General features: G+C 43.9%; 1 protein-coding gene across 10 annotated transcripts in view; it reads right to left on the minus strand.

Annotated features, from left to right (window-relative positions):
• The window catches only part of atp2b2 (ATPase plasma membrane Ca2+ transporting 2), a 154,826-nt gene that overhangs the window by 45,026 nt on the left and 89,741 nt on the right, over positions 1-20,059 (minus strand). For all 10 annotated transcript variants that reach the window (XM_072665998.1, XM_072666005.1, XM_072665999.1 and 7 more), the window contains exons 3-6: positions 11,637-11,834; positions 4,008-4,265; positions 1,305-1,430; positions 419-544 (exon numbers count right to left, since the gene is read on the minus strand). In XM_072665998.1, the coding sequence (XP_072522099.1) occupies positions 419-544; positions 1,305-1,430; positions 4,008-4,265; positions 11,637-11,834 (708 nt within the window). The remainder of the gene's footprint in view (positions 1-418; positions 545-1,304; positions 1,431-4,007; positions 4,266-11,636; positions 11,835-20,059) is intronic.

The raw sequence follows: 20,059 nt of genomic DNA on the forward strand, positions 1-20,059 counted from the left end.
AAAAATTAGTTTTTAATTACTTACTTAACTAACTTAACTAATTACTTTTCTGGTACAGTTTTAAACATTATTGTTAAATTACATTGTAATATGATATGTAACTATATTTACATTAAACACAATATGCAGCGCAGCTACACAACATCAACTGCATTCATTTCCATCAATCAATCAATCAATCAATAAATAAATAAATAAATAAATAAATGCAGAAATTTCTCCACTTAAATGAGCAACAAAGTGAGACCTAATTAAGGTTGAAGCTTTTTTTAAACACCGCTGGCACTAACCCACTTCTAAAGGTTAACCAGACACAGCAGAGTTTGGTTCAGGAAGGCCGCAGGAGGCAGAGCCTTCGGCCGCAGCCTGCTATCGCTATCGAATTCCCGAGAGGCGAAGCTTCCGTTACGTACTGTACCTTTCTTCTCTTTCTTCTCTTCCTCCTCTCCACCGGCACCGAGCAGGGTGAAGATGATCCCGGTCTGAGAGTTCACACCGACAGCCGTGACCACCATCCGACCTGAGCCCTCCATCACATGGGTACCTGGTAATTCAGGATGCACAGTGCAGTAAGTAAGGCTAGCAGGACGCGGCGAGATCCTCAGGCAGATACTGTAAACAGTAGCAGATAAGCAGCACCAGCGTGGGATGTACAGGACGCTGGAGAACGGCCTGATGCAGTGGTTTGGGTGGAGGTGAGAAGGAAGCATCACTGTTTGGGTGCTCAGCAGTACATTAGTTCCAGGATAATTAGGCATTAGCAAGTGAGCACACAATATACACTATATGGACAAAAGTATTGGGACACCTGTTTATTCATTGTTCGTCTGAAATTAAGGAGATTAAAAAGAGCTGATCCTGCTTTTGTTGGAGGTAACTGTCCCTACTGTCCAGAGAAGAAGACTTTCTACTAGATTTTAGAGAACACTACTGCTGTGAGAATTTGATTGCGTTCAGTGACAAGAGTGTTAGTGAGGTCAGGATGTTGGATGATCACCACCCCACCTCATCATCCCAAACAAAAGTACTAGATGGAGCTCCACCATCATCCATCATTCCAGAGAACACAGTTCTTCCACTGCTCCACAGCACCTCAATGCTGGGAGGCTTTATTAGACAGCATGGAGCCAATAGGTTCATGATGCTGATCAGCTCCAGAGAGTCCTATTCTATCTGTCATTTATTAAAAGGGACGTCCACAAACTTTTAGACATATAGTGTAAAAGATATCCAGTGCATATATAAGTATGTACAGTAATATGATAAATACTACCTAATTATCAGTGTAATAATCAGGCTCTAACCAGAGAGAAGCATGGGATCTTTGTCTGCTGATTTTCGGACATGGTCTGACTCTCCCGTTAGAGAACTCTCGTCTATCTTCAGATCGTTGCCTTGTATCAAGATTCCATCAGCTGGAAGTAGGTCACCTGAGAGAGGACACATGAAGATACATGAGAATACTGCAGAGACGTCAACTAGCCCTCGGTTATGCAACTTTTATGCACCAAAAATCTGCATCACCGGTTAATATTTAAAAACATTCTTAGTAATTTTTACTTACTTTTACTTACTTTTTAAATTTAATTTATTTTTCATTTTATTTTACTTACTTATATTTATTTGTTTGTTTATTTAATGTAATTGTATTTATTTATTTTATTTTCATATGTTTATGTATTCATCTTTCATTTAATTTCCTATATGTATTATATCCAACCATTTAAATTATTTTTTGTATTTTTAATTACATTTTAATATTTTTTTATTGTTTATTTTATTAGTACTTTACTTACTTTATTACTTTATTACTTTATTAGTATTTTAAAATTAATTTAATGTTTATTTGTATATTTTTATTTTGTATTGTATTTATTTTTTGTATTATTTTGTATTTATATTATTTATTTTGGTATTCATATTTATTTTTCTATTTACAATTTTACTTAAATAATTATGTTTTTTATTTTTTTATATGAAAAGCATTTTACATATTATGTGCTTTAATTTGATTGTAATTCACTTTGTGCTGCATTTATGTGTATGAAAGCTATGCTATATAATGTTTATTTTTGTTATTATTATTATTATTATTATTATTAATAATAATAATATTACCAGAACATCAGCCTTTAGGTTTCTGCTTCTCTGTACTGAGCTGTAGATGTGAGCTTAAGCTCCAAAGCACCCATGACCCTGTCGCCGGTTCACTGGTTGGTTGTTTTTCCTTGGTACTGAAACACGAAAAAAAAAAAAAACTACAGGAACACCCCATAAGACCTGCCTGACGTTCTAGAGATGTTCTGACCCAGTCATTGTCTAGAACATCACAGTCTGGTTCAAAGAGTCTCAGATTCTTACACTTGTCCATTTTTCCTGCATCAGCACCTTCATCATCTGCAAGAACTGACTGATCTTCACTCGCTGCCTAATATGTAGATCCACCCCTCGACAGGCCGATGCTTCTCTGTCTCTCCCCCCTCCGCAGGACCTCACACGGCTCTCCTACTTTCGCTAAGCTTGCCTGGATTTCGCCTCTCCCCCACTCCCGCTCAGATTCAAAAATAATGGCATGCTGCAGAATGCCACCCATCAACTTTAAGCTCCAACTAGCCAGGATGGATTCCCTTTTCCAATCTGCCAAGTTCTTCTCCCCCACAGGCTCTATCTGTCACTGTCAACGGCTGCACATTTTCCACCTCCCACTCCGTCAGGATTCCATATATAACGACCTGAACATCTTCGCCAGCACATCTGAGGCAGCCCACTTTGGAAGCACGGAAGTGTTGGTCAGAAATGCTGCTTTGCTGTAGCCCAGTTCTCTAAAATCAGTCATGCAGATTTCTCCTCTACAACATCCGGAGAATTTACCCTTTTCTCTCCAAAGAGGCCACCCAGGTTCTCTGAGTTTAGTCCCTCATCATCTCAAAGCTTGACTGCTGCAAATCCTTTCTGGCTGGGCTTCTTCTATGTACCATCAGGCCCTTCAGCTGATCCAGAACGAGGAGGCAAGACTTGCCTTCAAACTTCTAATCTTCTCCTCAACTACGGCCTCTTCACTGCCTTCCTGAAGCTGTCCATCACATTCAACACCGTAACGTCAGCCTGTGACTACCTGAGTCTTTTGAGCCTGAGGTACAGCTCGGCTTGAGTCACCATGCCTCGAGAATTTGAGAGATGTTGGACCAATGTCCTGAAGTTCAAAGTCCTTAGAAAAGATCACTGCGCTCTTAAAAAAGTTTTTTTAACCTATTAAACCACTTATACCTACAACACTGCCTTAAATAGCATCAATTTCATAGGCCCTAAAATAGAGCCCTGAGGGACTCCGCAATGCTGTATATACTAGATGAATTGCTTACCAAATAATTCTTAGTTTAATAATAAAGTATATTAAATAGCATTAATAAATGACTAATAAACCGATGGTTGAAGAAGTTAGAAGGGTTCCTTAGTTAAGATAATGGTTCTATATAGGACAATTTCAACTGGATGCTTGATTTTTTTTTGTCTTTTTTTTAGGAGTTAAAGAGTTAAAGAATTAAACCACTTAAAGTCCAAATCTCACTCTCATACCTACATTAATGCCTAAAATAGCATCAATTTCATAGGCCCTAACATAGAGCCCTGAGGAACTCCGCAACACTTTTTATACTGCATAAATTGCTTACCAAATAATCCTTAGTTTAATAATAAACATTATTAAATTACATTAATAAATGACTAATAAACCAATGGTTGAAGAGGTTTTTAGGGTTCCTAAATTAAGATAATGGTTCTATATAGAACAATTTCAACTGAAAATGTCCTTTTTTGGAAATCCTTTCGTAGAAGGTTTTTATAAACTCGCCAGTATAGCACCACTGTTCCAATTTAGAGAACCTTTTTTTGGTATTACATAGAACCCTTTTGCTTAGAGTATATAATATAATTTTACACTGTAACAACAGTAACACACTAGAACACAGTAGGTCGTACTGCGAAAGGCATGCGTATTTAATACGTACCGTACTTAATTTGTGCAATGTCACCGACCACAATGTCTGCCACCGGAAGTTGGATGACCTGTGCTCCGCGCACCACCTGGAACTTCTGCTCCTGTTCGATGCGGCTCTGTAAACCCCTGAACTGCTTCTCCTTGCTCCAGTCGTTGAAGGCGGTGACGAGGACCACGCAGACCACGGACAGCAGGATAGCAGCGCCTTCGATCCAGCCAGCCTCCGCCTCCCCCTCATCCTCCGCACCAGCGTTCGCGTCCCCACAGGCTGCAGAGAGAGAGAGAGGCGAGGCGAGAGGTCAGAGCTAGGCTTCATCACTACAGGTGCGTCAGGTGCTCCTGTATTGCATTTATACACTCGTCCAGCACTTTATTAGGAACGCCTAACTGTGCTGTGGGGAGGAAGTGCCATCAGTTGTGCTCTCTCTGACTCCGGCTGCTGAGGGCAAGCAGCATGACCCGGCGGTCCTCAGAGCCCCAGAGTATTCTGATTGGCTAATGAGGGTATTTGCATATTAGTGTGCTCTATAGCTGTGGAGAGAGCATGCACACAAAAATGCTTACACATGGATGCTCTCTCTCTCTCTCTCTCTCTTTCTCTCTCTCACCCTCTCTCTCGCTCTCGCACTCGCTCTCTCTCTCTCAGAGGAATATAATAACTGCATATCCAATTAGCACTTAGCGAGGCAGCGTGGAGTCGGCAGTGTGAATGCGAGAGAGCGTTCTAATGTATGTACACACACACACACACACACACACACACACACACACACATGACTATAGATAAATAAGTGTGTGCTTTAAATACAGCGGCAGTTAATTGGAAATTAGACGATATCTGTGTGCAAAAATAACTGTACGCTCTCTCACCCGCTCTCTCTCTCTCCACTGCTTTGTCGGAGAACTTACGAGCAAATATAACTCACACACACACGTTCATACTCACACACACATCCATATACTGCTCTGCACAATAGTAAACAAGGCTGCTGAGGAGAACCAGAAACATCTGCCTATTTATCCATTGATCCACAGTATATGTCCAAAAGTTTGTGGACACTCCACTTTACTGAACCCTTTCAGATACTGCTGCTAAGATAGATGTGCAAATGCACACACACAGCTTGTCTCCCTGTAGAAAAGTGCTACCAATAGAATAACAGGACTCTCTGGAGCAGATAAACCAATTGAGCCCATTGGCACCATGATGCCCTATAACAGGCGTGGGCTAGTAGAGGGGTTTAAAGCCCCCCAGCACTGAGCATGTGGAGCAGTGGAGCAACTGTGTTCTCTGGAATGATGATACATGATGATGCATGATACTTTTGGAAGATGAGCTGGGGAGATAAGGTGGTGATCATTCAACATTCTGAACTTGTTGCCAAATGCAATCAAATCCTCACAGCAATGCTCCTCATCCAAAATCTAGTAGAGAGTCTTCTTTTCTGGACAGTAGAGACAGTTACTGCAGTTAAGCAGGATCAGCTCATTTTAATATCTTTGATTTCAGAAGAATGAACAATGATTGAGCAGTTGAGGTGTCCCAATACTTTTGTCCATAGTGTGTACTGCAGTTATGCTGTGTTGCTGTGATTTTGTTCTTTTTTCCAGACGATTGATCTAGACATGACGGTCGTCCTGCTGGTGGTGGCGTTCCTGCTGAATAAACGGTCTACCTCTACAGGAGCGCTGATTGGGTACGGAGCAATTTTGCTCAAGCTCTGCACGGTTAACTAACAGTCGCAATTAAACAGCGACTCGCAGACGGAGGGCGATGAAAGCGTGAGCACGATAACGCTGTCTTATTAGCCAAAACGGACAGGTTTGCAACTGTGACAATGATCACAGCACCTCTGCTGAACGCAACATAACCCAGCGGAGAGTCTCAGCCACTGTTCCAGCAGAAACCTGCCCTGCTTCTGCACCTCTCTGAGGGTACAGGTGTCTCAGGTGTGGGCTTTCACCACTGTTCCGTTGGCACGACGCTAAGAGAGGGCACTGGAGATGGCTTGATTTGATCGACCCCCACCCCACCCCACTCCCCTCGCTCTCTGCAGTAAGGCACTTCATACTGAAGGGCACTTCTGGGCCCAAAATGTCACAGAAGCTGGCAAACGGACGCTGTCCGTGGTCCTGAAGTGCAGTCAGCTAGTGTTAGATAACTGCTCGTGACTCTCCGAGCTGCACGCGAAAGCACTGCATACTCTCTCTCTCTCCCTCTCAGTGTGGTGAGATCCGCACCCAGCCTCTACCCAGAACTCTATCAGAACCACAGAACATAATTAGCCTGCCTGACAGGACGCTGTACTATTGAACCTGGAGGCCAGGCGTGCTAATGTATGCTGTTACAGCCCATTGAAATGCAAATATGATGCCTTTAATTTTTTGCGTCGGTGCTCTCCCTGGAAGCAGATTCTGTGCCGTTTGCGATTTCGGTTTTGTATTCAGTCCGAAGTGGGCTTGATTTGTGAGTGTGTGTGTGTGGAGAGGGGATGGGGGGGTGGGGGGGTTGGTGGTGTAGAGGGCTGGAAAATGAAGATAAATGAGAGCTAAAAAAAAATGCTAGCTTAAACATCTGGGTGGAAATAAATGGTATAGTGGTGTTTATTTTACAGTACAGTAACTAGTATTTAAAGGAGAGATACTGTATGTAGTAATTATGGGTCAATTTCTTGTGCATACTTTGCAAATACATAGTAACTTATGTGAAAAGTACCAGGTACAGCAGTAATTTGATAATAGGTTAGGACTTCCAACGGTTATATGCTACTATTTTATATGCTGTACGGTTATAAATCTAGTAGAAAGTCTTCTTGTCTGGACAGTAGAGACAGTTACTGCAAGAAAAGCAGGATCAGCTCTTTTTAATATCTTTGATTTTAGAAGAATGAACAATGAATGAGCACTTGATGTGTCCCAATACTTTTGTCCATATCGTGTACTGCTATTTTGCAGTGTTTTTTTTGTTTGTTCTTTTTTCCAGACGATTGATCTAGACATGACGGTTGTCCTGCTGGTGGTGGCGTTCCTGCTAAATCTACAGGAGTGCTGATTGGGTACAGAGCAATTTTGCTCAAGCTCTGCACAGTTAACTATATATTTATTTATTTATATATCAAATCTTCTGAAATTTTTATAGTATAAAAACAACATCATCTGCACAAAGAACACAAGAAAATGTCATTTTTGGGGATCTGAGGACAGCACAATGCTGCCATCTAGTGGTCGGGGTTTAAGCACAACACTAAATGAACCACTGTCTGACAACAATCTTTACATCTGAACCATTTATTAATAATCAATACTGTGTTTTCCAGCATCGATACAGTTCTGCAAAACATAATATTATGATACTTTGATACATTGATATTTTCAGACCCCCCTAATATTTAATTCCTTTTTAAATAAAATGCCAGACGGTCGAATAAACAACTCAGGATTTAAGGGGTTATGTACGATACTGATGCTTGGGTGTCTCTTAATTGCTGCTGTCGTCTTTGAACCCTGAAACGTCTCAATATTATACTGCATTCACTCCTGTCTCCTACACTGTACCGCTCCATTCCGGTGAAGCCCTGTTGCCTTCCCTACACCTACAATTAATCATCCTGCAGTGGTTCCCTGTAGTTGCCGGGCCGGCTCGCCTCAGAGGTGAGTGAAAAGTGAGATTTTTCCCTCTATTGATCCCGATGGTGCTGCTGCTTATCTTGCACGGGAGCGCTGCAGGCTGAAAAACTGTAATGGCATAATTCAATCCCAACACCAGGGATGTCTGGGCACAGAGACGGCAGCACAATTAATCTTCCATAAGAGACACAGACAATGTCATCCCTCTCGAAAATAAAGAAACAATGAGAGGGACTGGCCAGAGACACAGCCAGAGTAGGCCTTTTAATGATTTCACTTACGGTAGGTAAAATCTCTCTCTCTCTCACACACACACACACACACACACACACAGGCTTATAGATAAGACTGCCTTCCTGTTTCCACTCCAGACTGTACAGTGAAGTGAAGGGGTGTCAGTGTTAGTTACAGTGTTATCTCGGCTCTCTGAGGCTGAAGCGTTATTGGGGGGGCGGGGGGGGGATACTGGGGGGGTAGATACTTTCTATCACAGATACTTTCATGATTATGAAAAAATGAAAGCTGAGATCCTACAGTTTAATATACAGCACAAACAGCAGCAGCAGAACCACTGCAAATAATCAGCTACTTTAAGCTGCATCCATTGCTGACACAGATGTGCAAATGCACACACACAGCTTGTCTAGTCCCTGTAGAGAAGAAGTACTGCCAATAGAATAGGACTCTCTGGAGCAGATCAACATAATCACTCTATCGGCACCATGCTGCCTAATGCCAGGCGTGGGCTAGTAGAGGGGTATAAAGCCCCCCAGCATTGAGCTGTGGAACAGTGGAGGTACTGTGATGCTATCAAATCTTCACAGCAATGTTCCATCAAAATCAAAATAGTAGAAAGCATTCTTGTTTCCTGGACAGTAGAGACAGTTACTACAACAAAAGCAGGATCAGCTCTTTTTAATAGCCTTAATTTCAGAAGAAACAGTGAAAGAGCAGGTGTCCAAATACTTTTGTCCAGGTCTAAATGTCCACAAACCGTTCTACCAACCAAAAAGTCTTAGCTGGGAATGATGTATTTAGTATTTTAGGAGGTAATTAGGTATAGTATTCTGGTAGACTTTGCAAATACCTGGTAGCTAATATAAAAGGTACCAGCTAGGTCCAGCAGTACTGCAGCAGTTACTCAGAACTGAATCCGTAATTATTTGGTATTTATTTAGTAAATATTTGTAATCACAGCTTAATTTAAGTGAGTTTTACTTCTTGTTTATTCTGAATGAAGCAGACCGAACCAAAACCGCATCAGTGTGTGTTTAGGCCGTTCCCTGCCAGACCCAGCAGGGGGTCCGTTTCAGTTTTGGCCACAGGATACCAAAGAGACACTGGAGAAATGGGAGAGTCTTGTTGTGTTTGGGACTGTAATGCCAAGTGTACTCAAGTACAGACTGGAGCAGAGCCAAGTCTCCTCTGTTTTCAAGTTTTCCAGCTTCCAGAACCCAGTGAGGGAAAGGGAAGCTCCAGCTTTGTTAATAGGCTATTTGGACAAAAGTATTGGGACACCTGCTCATTGTTCATGGTTTCTTCTGAAATCAAAGGGGGGTAAAAAGAGTTGATCCTGCTTTTATTGTCCAGGGAAGAAGAAGAAAACTTTCTGCTAGATTTTGTCCAGAAATGCATGAGTAAAGCCTGTGCTGTAGTGGTGGCTAAAAAGCGCAAATTACATTTCCCGACTATAGGGGGAGCCCAGGAGCACATATACCTACGAAATACCAACTCTCACTTAAAAATCTCGCTGCTTAAAGTGCCTTATCTTACTGAGAAAAAAAAACAGCTTAACAATGCACCGCTGTTTTATTCTAATATACTATATTGACAAAAGTATTGGGACATCAGCTCATTGTTCATGGTTTCTTCTAAAATCAAAGAGGGGTAAAAAAGAGTTGATCCTGCTTTTATTGTCCAGGAAAGAAGAGGAAGACTTTCTACTAGATTTTGTCCAGAAATGCACGTGTAAAGGTAAAGCCTGTGCTGTAGCGGTGGCTAAAAAAGTGCGAATTACACCTCCCGACTGCAGGGGGAGCCCAGGAGCACGAAATACCAACTCTTGCTTAAAACTCTCGCTACTTAAAGTGCCTTTTCTTACCGAAAGAAAATCTGTGCGTAACCTCTGTTTTATTCTAATATACTATATAGACAAAAGTATTGGGACACCAGCTCATTGTTCACTGTTTCTTCTGAAATCAAGGCTGTTAAAAGAGCTGATCCTGCTTTTGCTGGAGTAACTGTCTCTACTATCCAGAGAAGAAGAAGGCTTTCTACTAGATTTTGGAGCATTGGAACATTGCTGTGAGGATTTGAGTAAAAAGTCCACCTGGCGTATCTCTGAAGCCGCAGCCGACGTTCATGCGACCACCATAAAAATGAGCACATCTGCCGCATATAAAAAAAACGAGTGATCATGATCCAAGCTCCACTTAAATCAGACATGGTCATTTGCATATTAATGCAACCCAGCTCCACGAGTTTGGGCAACTTCGCAAATTCATGTACCGCATCTCAAAACCCGACGCTCATCTTCTTGTACGCGAGAAGCTCCCCGGCTCCACTGCTTGGAGTCCATTCAAATTAACAATCATTTCCCATTCCTGGGTGTAATTGAATTCCGGGCAGTTATGATGATTGATATTACTTACTCAGCATTCTCTCCCACTCTCGCTTTAATGGATTTGTCTTTGCGGCGCGAGCTTTATGGCCTGGAGCCTTGATGTATGGCCTTCACCTAAAGGTTATTTCTCTGGCGCACACTTCATTAACTCAGGGTCCTTGGAAAGCGTCCTTTCATTGGATTCCCTCACCGCCCTGCCTCATCTGAGAGGGGTCCGGAATGCACAGTCATGCTTGTTCACGAGGGGTCCAGTGGTTGAGGAAAAGGCACAACGAACTTTGACGCAGTGCCTACAGGACTTCCCTAATGGAGGGTTTATTACATGTGCACTGTAGTGACACCACCCGTGGCTTACAGATGGGGTAGAAGGATCCACAAAGTAGACAATGGTGAGCGGTGGACGGTTATAAGCATGCATACGGTTAACTCTCACTCAACACTCATATGGGCTGACTGAATTATCTCAGGAACATCGTGGCACATCATGTGTACCTGCGGCTTTTAGGTCTTTGAAAGGCTCAAACATGGACCTGAGCACTGAGGAGCTGCAATTGGAGCTGGACCCTGTAGAGAAGAAGTACTGCCAATAGAATAATAGGACTCTCTGGAGCAGATAATAAACATCATGAACCTATTGGCTCCATGCTGCCTAGTAATGCCAGGCGTGGGCTAGTAGAGGGGTGTAAAGCCCCCCAGCATTGAGCTGTGGAGCAGTGGAAGAAGAACTGTGAAGGCTTTCTTCTTCCCTGGACAGTAGAGACAATTAGTGCAACAAAAGCAGGAGAAACTCTTTTTATCGCTTTGTTTTCATTAGAAACCGTTAAGAAGCCGAAACTGAAATGCTTTCAGGTTTAACCCTTCAAACTCTAAAGGCACCAATTATGTGTGGTTGGTGTGGTGCAACAGATCTAACACTATCTGCCAGTGAGCTGCTACACCATGTGGGAGATGGAGGGTTCGATTCCCGGTCTGGGTGACTATGCTGTGCTACACTAATAAGAGTCCTTGGGCAAGACTCCTAACACTACATTGGTCCACCTCTGTAATACGAGTAACCTTGTAAGTCACTCTGGATAAGAGCATCAGCTAAATGCAGTAAATGTAAATGTTAAATCTGTTGTAATTGTCGGCCATAAACTCAATACTGGGCCAATAATAATAATAATAATAAGAAGAAGAAGAATGTTTATGTAATGTCCTGAGTAAAATCTAATTTCGTAAATCTGAATTTAGTGAAAAGGGACGTGAGTAAACCCTTTAACCTCGCACTAATCCCTCCCCAAACACAAGCACAAGCTGTTACAGGACAAGGTCATCGAGGCCAAGCAGAGCGGCGTGAGGCGAGTGGAGAAGATGATGAGTGGTTTAAAAGAGTGTGGCAATACTTACACTCACTGCCCTCTCCGGGGGGCTGATAAAACGAGAGTCCCAAGGAGATCATGGCTGCGATTTCGAGGATGATGAGGGTCACATCTTGTAGCGCTTCCCACACTAACTGTAAGAAAGTTTTTGGCTTCTTTGGAGGTATAAGGTTTTGCCCGTAGACTGTTCTTCTCATTTCTAGGTCGGTCACATTTCCTGTCAGACCTGTCACAAAAAAAAGATCATAACATATTTAACATAATATATACATATATACATAATATAATATCGAGTGCAACATAGCATCTACATTGTGCCATATTAATATGGCTAGTGCTTCAAGGTCAATTGGCAAAGAGCTCCAGCTCAAACCCTGTCGTCATTCGTCAAAGAACCTCCAGCTGAACCAAAACAGAGCTGGAAAACGGCTCAACTGCAAAACCCCAAACCTGTTACATCACAGTCTTGACTGGTTATATTTACACCACCAAGAATATGGTGTTGTTGATACTAGAAAGCAGCTCATCACCTCCAGACGCTGTATAACTACAAGATCCAGGGCTCAAAGGAGAGGCTCAAAGAGGGACCCATGCTAGTCTAAAAACTAACGCTAGCTGATGCTAGCAGTTTTGCATCTCGTCTGTCCATCACATGCTCTCTCAAAAACAAGCTGGACTCGCTCAGCTGTCGCAAACTGGAGCTGCACTCACATCGGAAGGAACAGTGAACCAAATGTAGGGGCAAGGCTAAAAGCTAACCAGCTACAATCTCTTCAGCTACAGTGTTAAACTATGCTATAATATGTGAGTTCTGTGAGCTATGTTGGTCACGTAACCCAGCCAATCAGAGCAGAGCAGAGCCTCTGTAGAAGGTCAATCTGTGTGTTTTATTCCGAGGCAACGTGACAGGGTGGTAAATAGGCTTGAATGACATATAAGCATTTTATTTAAACCAAATAAAGTCAGATCCTTATTATTTATACATCCAGTAACAACATGAACACCCAGCTAATGAATGAAAACATACCTCATTTTGGTCAAGAACTAAGCTGGTCAACAAGTTTAGTCATGCTGGTCGACCAGCTTAGTCATGCTGATTACGCTGGTTGACCAACATGGTCTAGTTTGGTCAGTTTAGTCATTTGAGGCTATGCTTATGGATCAACTGTACCATCAGACTCAAACGAAAACATACCCTATACTGGTCAAGAACTAAGCTGGTCAACCAGTTTAACCGGCTTGACCAGCTGGGATTTTTTCAGTCAGAATGCACATCTCTAGTCTTCAATGTCCAGTAACAACATGACCTCCCAGTTAATGAACTCTATGGTACATCTGACAGCTTTTCATTCAAGCACTGGCTTGTTTTGTAGCGATGCCCAAACGCTGAGCGACACACTGTGAGATCTGCCCCTGAGCATCTGCTGTGGAATCACCAGCATTTCTTCCACTGTTCCAAAACCAGAACTCGGCCTGTATATCGCGGTTCCTCTCACACGCAGTGGTGTTAACATTGTTGGCGTTTCAGGGTCAGCTGGCAAAGTTAACTTCTCTTTTGTCATGCCTCAGAAACGTCAGCCAGTCAAGTCTGAACAATCTGCCACACGCTGCAATCTGCAGTCTCTTTTATAACAATGCCCAAACCCAGAACCGCATGCTGTGAGATTTGCCCCCAAGCGTCTGCTGCGGAATCGCTAACATTCCTTTTAGCTGCTCCAAAAACAGTAGCAACATCCTGTGCCCACGTATGAAAAATGAGCAATCCAGCTCTCTCCCTGTGTAAGATTGGGCCCTTGTGTCACCCACGGTCTCCAATTACCCTGCTGACTCACAGCACAGCTTGTGCTCCGCACTTACATAAAGCCCTCGGTGAGAGTAGGGCCCTGACCTAGCGCCCTTCCCTCCTCTGTAGCTGCCGTGCACCATGCAAATGATCCTGACGTTACTCCAGCTGAAGCAGCCCTTCAAGCTGGCACTGGCACTACCTTGATGCAGAAAATACAGTTCGGCCGCTCGCTCCGAACCATAGTTCTGAGATGCGCTAAATGGACAAAAGTATTGGGACACCTGCTCATTCATGGTTTCTTCTGAAATCAAGGGTATTAAAAAGAGTTTCTCCTGCTTTTGTTGGAGTAACTCTAATCTCTACTGTCCAGGGAAGAAGGTTTTCTGCTAGATTTCAGAGGAGCATTGCTGTGAGGATTTGATAGCATTCAGGGATAAGAGAGTTAGTGGGGTCAGGATCTCCAACTCTACAACTCATCCCATTTGAAATGTATGGACGCAATGGGCGCAAGTTAAAGTAGCTGAATGCATTCCATAGAAGGGGTGTCCACAAATATTTGGACATATAGTGTATAGTGTGTTGTGTAAAAACAGCAACTGACATTTAGTGGCAAACCCCTCCCATACCTTCCCCTCATGCCATAAATAGGTTTGTCAATATCATAACAACGGAGTTGAGAGGTTACATTAGACGGTAAATGGCAGCCTGCAAACAACCTGGCCCTGGGGGATAAGCTACTGGAAAAGAAATAAAGAGGGGGAAAATCTGATGGGAAGGTGGTTTCAGTCAGCGTCAACCAACTCCAGCTGTTCCAGCAACTGCTGAACATAGGTGGTCTTTCTGAGACACAAGCAAAAGGGCATGCATCATCAAGAGGTTGCAGGTTTGATTCCTCTTGATGCCACAGCCATCAGTCACTTGGAGTCCCTGGAGTCCCAGGACATTGCCAGCTTTAGCGTAAATTGGTAGATGGTTCCAGATGGTCTAAGCTGGTCTTTGATGGTCAAGAGGGTCAAAAAGCTGGTTTTCATCCAGGTGAAAACATACCCTATACTGGTAAACCGCCTGGTTAACCAGCTCTTGACCAGCATTATGTATGTTGCATTTGATTTTGGTCATTTTGGTTGTCCTGCTTGGTCATGCTGGTCACTACTGTCCCACATTCTATCTATTACTGCACTATTACTGCACTTAAGAAAGCTGGTCGACCAACATGGTCTAGTTCGATCAAGTTGATGATGCTTGCAGACCAGCTGAACCATCAGACTCAAGCAAAAACATACGTAACTTTGGTCAAGAACTAAGCTGATCAACCAGCTTTGACCTGCTGGTCATGCTGGTCAACCAGCTTAGTAATGCTGATCACCCTGGTCATCGACCAACATGGCCTATTTAGGTCAGTTTGGTCATTTGAGGTAATGCTTGTGGACCAGCTAAACCATCAGACAATTCTGGTCAAGAACTAAGCTTGTCAACCAGCTTAAACAGCTGGTCAAGCAGGGACAGTCCGAATGCACATCTCTAGTCTCCAATGCCAATTTGAAACCAGAAGGCGTCCCATTGAAGCATTGTTGGTGATGTAGTGGGATTTGTAGTTCACCAGGAATATTGCATATATGGTCAGCTCAAACACGGTCAAATGCTGACGGTGCAGATACTGCAACCCTCTGTTATCCAGTTATCCACTGCAGAGAAATACAAACAGCTCACGGCTGGAGGTTGTGGATAATGTGGGAACATGGCTCATGAATCAGTAGAAGTAAAAGACTAGAACTGGATCGGGCTTAAAGCCAATCCAGTCCAGTGGATCGGGGCAGCCACCCAGTACTTAACTGGGATTTTAAATCTACCGGGAAGAAGGTTGAACATGGCTAGCGACTGTGGCTAGAATGTATGTAGAATGAACCCCGGAGTGCAGCGCTACAGTGGCCAGTACCCAGATGCAAGAATGTCCACTAATGAGCCCCGAACCATGTATTAAAAAAAGATACATTTCCAGCCTGGTGCTTTAATTCATGTCACTTTACGCTCAGGAGGCGTTTTCTAACATTAGCAAGCTACAATTAACCACATACTTGAAGTTACACTAGCTTGGTGTCACCAAGGCAAGTTCTGCCTGAAAGGGCCTCATTAAGCTGATTCCAACACCAAGTGGCCATGTTCCAGTTTGGGCACCAAAAGAAGACATGCTGAACTACAAAACAGGTATTTTAAGTGACAATGGCCAATTACAGAGCATCTTCCTCCCCGCTGAATAAGCGAAGAAATCCCGAGGCAGGAGCAGGTTACAAAGAAGCAGCGGGTTTGAAACAACCACATTAAAAAAATGTGATTACACCGTTTTAATGATCAGGAAATGACAGCACGATCCCGACAGGATAAGCTGAATGGAAGCATCTCAACTCAGCGGGGGTTTGGGTTTAGGTCCGAGTCCAGTTGTGCTACGTGCTGTTAGCATGACACAACTGCCAGCCATTATTTTGAGAAGAAAAGGCCTTTTACATGGTTTGAGGGGTACAAAGCCCTCCAGCATTGTGGAGGAACTGTGTTCTCTGGCATGATGGATGACAGTGCTCCATCCAGTACTTCTGGGATGAGTTGGGCAGTTGGGGATGATCATCTATCCATCCATCCATTATTCCAGAGAACACAGTTCCACACTGCTCCACAGCTCAAGGCTGGGGGGGTTCGTAGGCCTCTCTGGCCCATGGTGCCAATAGGTTCAAGATGTTTACCTGCACCAGTGAGTCCTATTTTATTGGCAGTACTTCTCTACAGGGTCTAGATATTCATTATAAAGGGTGTCCACAAACATTTGGACACTCTTTTCACACTGAAAAGTGTTTGGGACTACAGCCTGGCAACAGACCTTCAGCAGCAGCTGGTCAAATGTGACTGGGCAGCGCTCTTGTTTCCCAGAGAGCTTCAGCAAACAGGGTCTGTAGAGTGTGCTAGTTCAGCTGGTCCCTACATCCAGATGTACAGCGCTGATCCTGGGGGCCTGAACCTTGGCCTGGGTCCACAGGCAGCACACGTACACTGCTGTTGAGATGAGCAATAAGGGCTCTTGAATGAATCAGTTTCCCATCTTTTGAGGAAAGCAAACTGTAGAAGGAACTGCACGGCCCTCCCTCGGTGGTGGAACCCAAAACCAAGGAGCTGCCTTTGACCTTGAGATCTTTTCAGGAAGAAATTCCTAAGAGAGCTTCCTTTGAATTGGATGGATCTAAGAGATTCGTTGCTGGGACTACATCTAGACTCCTTAAGCTAAAGGAGCTATAGATAGTTCTTTGAGAAATGCTGTAGATAGAAGAAGCAATTTCGGTTCCCTTAGGAACCTTCTCTGTACGTTCTCTATGCAGCCAAAAGTGGTTCTTCTATCTATGGCATCATTCAAAGCACCTTAATGTTTAAGAGTGTTTCGGACCAACTGAGGGTTACACTTAAATATGGAATGCACTACATGTCCAAATGTTTGTGGACACCCCCATCTAATGAATGCACTCAGCTGACTAGCTAGAACTAGGAGCAGGTCTCTCTGGAGCAGATAACCATGAAGCTATTGGTACCCAGCAATGGGACTGTGTTCTCTAGAATGATGGATGGTGCTCCATGGCACCCATCTATTATTCTAGTCCATCACACAGCAATGTTCCTCCCAAATCTAGCAGAAAGTCTTCGTTGTTAGAGACAGTTACTCCAACAACGAAAGCAGGGTCAACTCTTTTTAATATCCTTGATTTTAGAAGAAACAATGAACAATGAGGAGGTGTCCCAATACTTTTGTCCGATCAATGCAACACAGTGGAATGGGGCTTCCTGGTTGCACCTTTGGAATGCTATGTGAGATAGAAAGGTGAGAGGAGAACATCACATATTGTACACTAGGGAGTATTAGCTCCAAAGCAAAGAGAGCTAGCGAGTGAGCGAGCGAGAGAGAGAGAATAAAGTGTGCGAAGTGGGAAGGCATCAAACGATTCCACCACCAAGGAAAGAATGCCCAGGTTGCAAATAGCACAGACAGCTAAAAATAGCCTCATTAAGCATTCCCTTTTAATTGTGCCTCCGTGTGGAAGGCTCGTTCTCTTCTCTCTGCTTCTGGTCCTCATTGATCCCTCCACCCCCATCCCACCAACCCACCACGTGCTGCATCACTTCCCACTTGTGCGGCTCCCTCGCTCGTAGCCTCAGGGAACCATCTCGCTCGTCATTGGAGGAGGCCTACTGCACCGTATTGGGCCACGGCCCAGTTCGAGCAGCACTTCCAAGCTTTCCTTGGTAAAGACTTTAGTGGGTCACCAGCAGCCCAAAATTGGGGCTCCCAATGGTTCCCCCTACGCAGTGGCCTTGTGTGGTGAATCAGCCAATAAGGAGATGGCTTGTATGGACATGTACAATACCCCCTTCCGTTGGTAGCTACCCCAGCACTAGCTGGGCTTTCGATACTTGGAGGGTAAGGACATGATGCAGCTGACAACCCCAGCACCGGGTCCCCAGCTCCAACACACCAGCTAACAGACGCCTGCATACCTTAAGAGTGATGATGGGACAGAGAGAGCGCCATCTACTGATCCGGAGAGAACACGGCCAATTGTGCTCCCTTTGACTCCGGCCACTGATGGCAAAGCGGCATGGCTCGGGATTTTGGATACCTTTGGGCGGCAGAAGTGATTTTCCAATTACGCAACATCAGTACCTGACCTCACTGATGCTGATGCTGATGCTGATGCTGCTCCTGTGTGGCTGAATGCAATCAAATCCTCAAAAAGATCTTTCTGATAAAGAAGTTAAGGAAGTGAGGAAATGAGCTGATGCACTGCAGCAGTTCCTCTGTCTGGGTTCATAAACTAGGTGTAGATGCAGGAGCAGGGTTAGTTCCAGGGCTGGTACTGGAGCTGGAAAAGGTCATTCTAGGTCAATGCGTATAATATAAAATAAAATGAGAGAGAGAGAGATAGAGAAAGAGAGAGAGAGAGAGAGAGAGAGAGACCAGTTCTGCAGTCTTCTCCATGAATCAAATAAAGGACATGGAAGCCCGAGTCGGCCGAGGCTTTAACAACCCGTGGTTCTGGCATTAATTTGGGTGTAAAACCAGAGCTCCGTACAGCAATAATGAGGAACCGTATAGAGGCAGAGGAGAGAGGAAAGGGAACAGGGCTCAGAGACTGATCTTCGGGCTATTTGGTCCTTTTCGCATTAAAGGCAGCCAGCCTTGCCAGCCTCCTACCGTATTTACACGTCTCGCGCTAACGGGAGGCTTCCTCTGAGCTCGTCTGCTCCACCTGGATCTTTATCCACCTCAAATACAATATTAAAGACTTTCCCCCTCCTCGGCGCGCAGACGGAAAATTGAATTTGACGGCGGGGGTAGAGATGGAGACGACGATATTGCATATTTTAACAGTCCCCCCCTCCTTCCCCCCAGCCTTCCTCCTTTCCCTTTTTTTGTCCTTTGGTAGAGCTAAAAATAGATTGCCATGGAAACCCTACACATCATGTGGGCTGCGTGTAGGCTCGGGGTGAACTCCGCTGTGACTTGTACTGCAGCTGAAGAGTACTACAGACAGTTCTTTTCCGCAATGAAACCTCCCCCCCTCCCCACTCCAGCCCCCCCAACCACCATCCTTATGGTAACGCGTCGTGGACATATGTCACCAGGATACAACGTCAGAGCTACCTTGTTGCTATGGGATTTTTCAGCCTGTTTCGCTACGTCTGCAATCTGGAGAAAGGGTTATTCTGGTTGTTCTGAGAAATCCAGCAAAAATCACAAGAAGGGGCTCGTATCTGTATTTTGAATCGGTAAAAAAATCGCTAACAAATCGGTACAATCCGAAAATATTCATATTCATACATTCAATACTTATTCAATACATATTTAATACATTTTCAGCAGGTACAAAAACAAAAACCCCAGAAAAAAAAACGATGTTTTAAACATATTCTATTATTTTGTAGCTTTTACTTGAAGTGAAGATTTCACTTGAGCCTCAACTTGAGATTCTTGAGACTCAAGTCAAGTCTGGCTTGAGACAAAATTCTCAAATCGGATGTGCTCCAAAAACTTCAGACTCAACCAGAACTCACACTCAGAGATTCCACTTAGTTTGTACCACCAAAAACTCAAGACTCCAGACTCGAGACAACACTCGAACTCCAGAGACCTAAAACTTGACTCAGACTCACAAGCCAAAGACTTGAGACTGTACTCAGACTTGAAAGTCAATTTGGCTTGTACCCCAAAAACACAAGATTTAATGTGGACTTGCACCCCAAAATCCACTCAGATTCACACCCCAGAGACATGACTCAGACTGGAACTCCAGACTCGAGACAAAACTCAGAATTGCGACTTGGCCTGCACCACAAAAACTCAAGACTCCATTCAGACTCATAAGCAAGAGACTTGACTCGGGCTCAAGACTCAAATTTGCACACATGGACCTCAAGACTTGACTTCAACTAGCAATCCAGAATCAAAGCTCAAATCAGACTCGCACTCCAGACTAAAGACTTGACTAAGACCCGCAGACTCCAGACTTAAGAGTTGACCCAGACTCGCATTCCAGAGTTGGGACTTTTCTCAGACTCGCATTACAGACTTGAGACTTGACTCTGACTCACTCTTCAGACTCAAGACTCGACTCAGACTTGCATTCTAGAGT

The sequence above is a fragment of the Salminus brasiliensis genome, chromosome 21 (assembly GCF_030463535.1).
Source record: "Salminus brasiliensis chromosome 21, fSalBra1.hap2, whole genome shotgun sequence".
Classification (NCBI taxonomy): domain Eukaryota; kingdom Metazoa; phylum Chordata; class Actinopteri; order Characiformes; family Bryconidae; genus Salminus; species Salminus brasiliensis.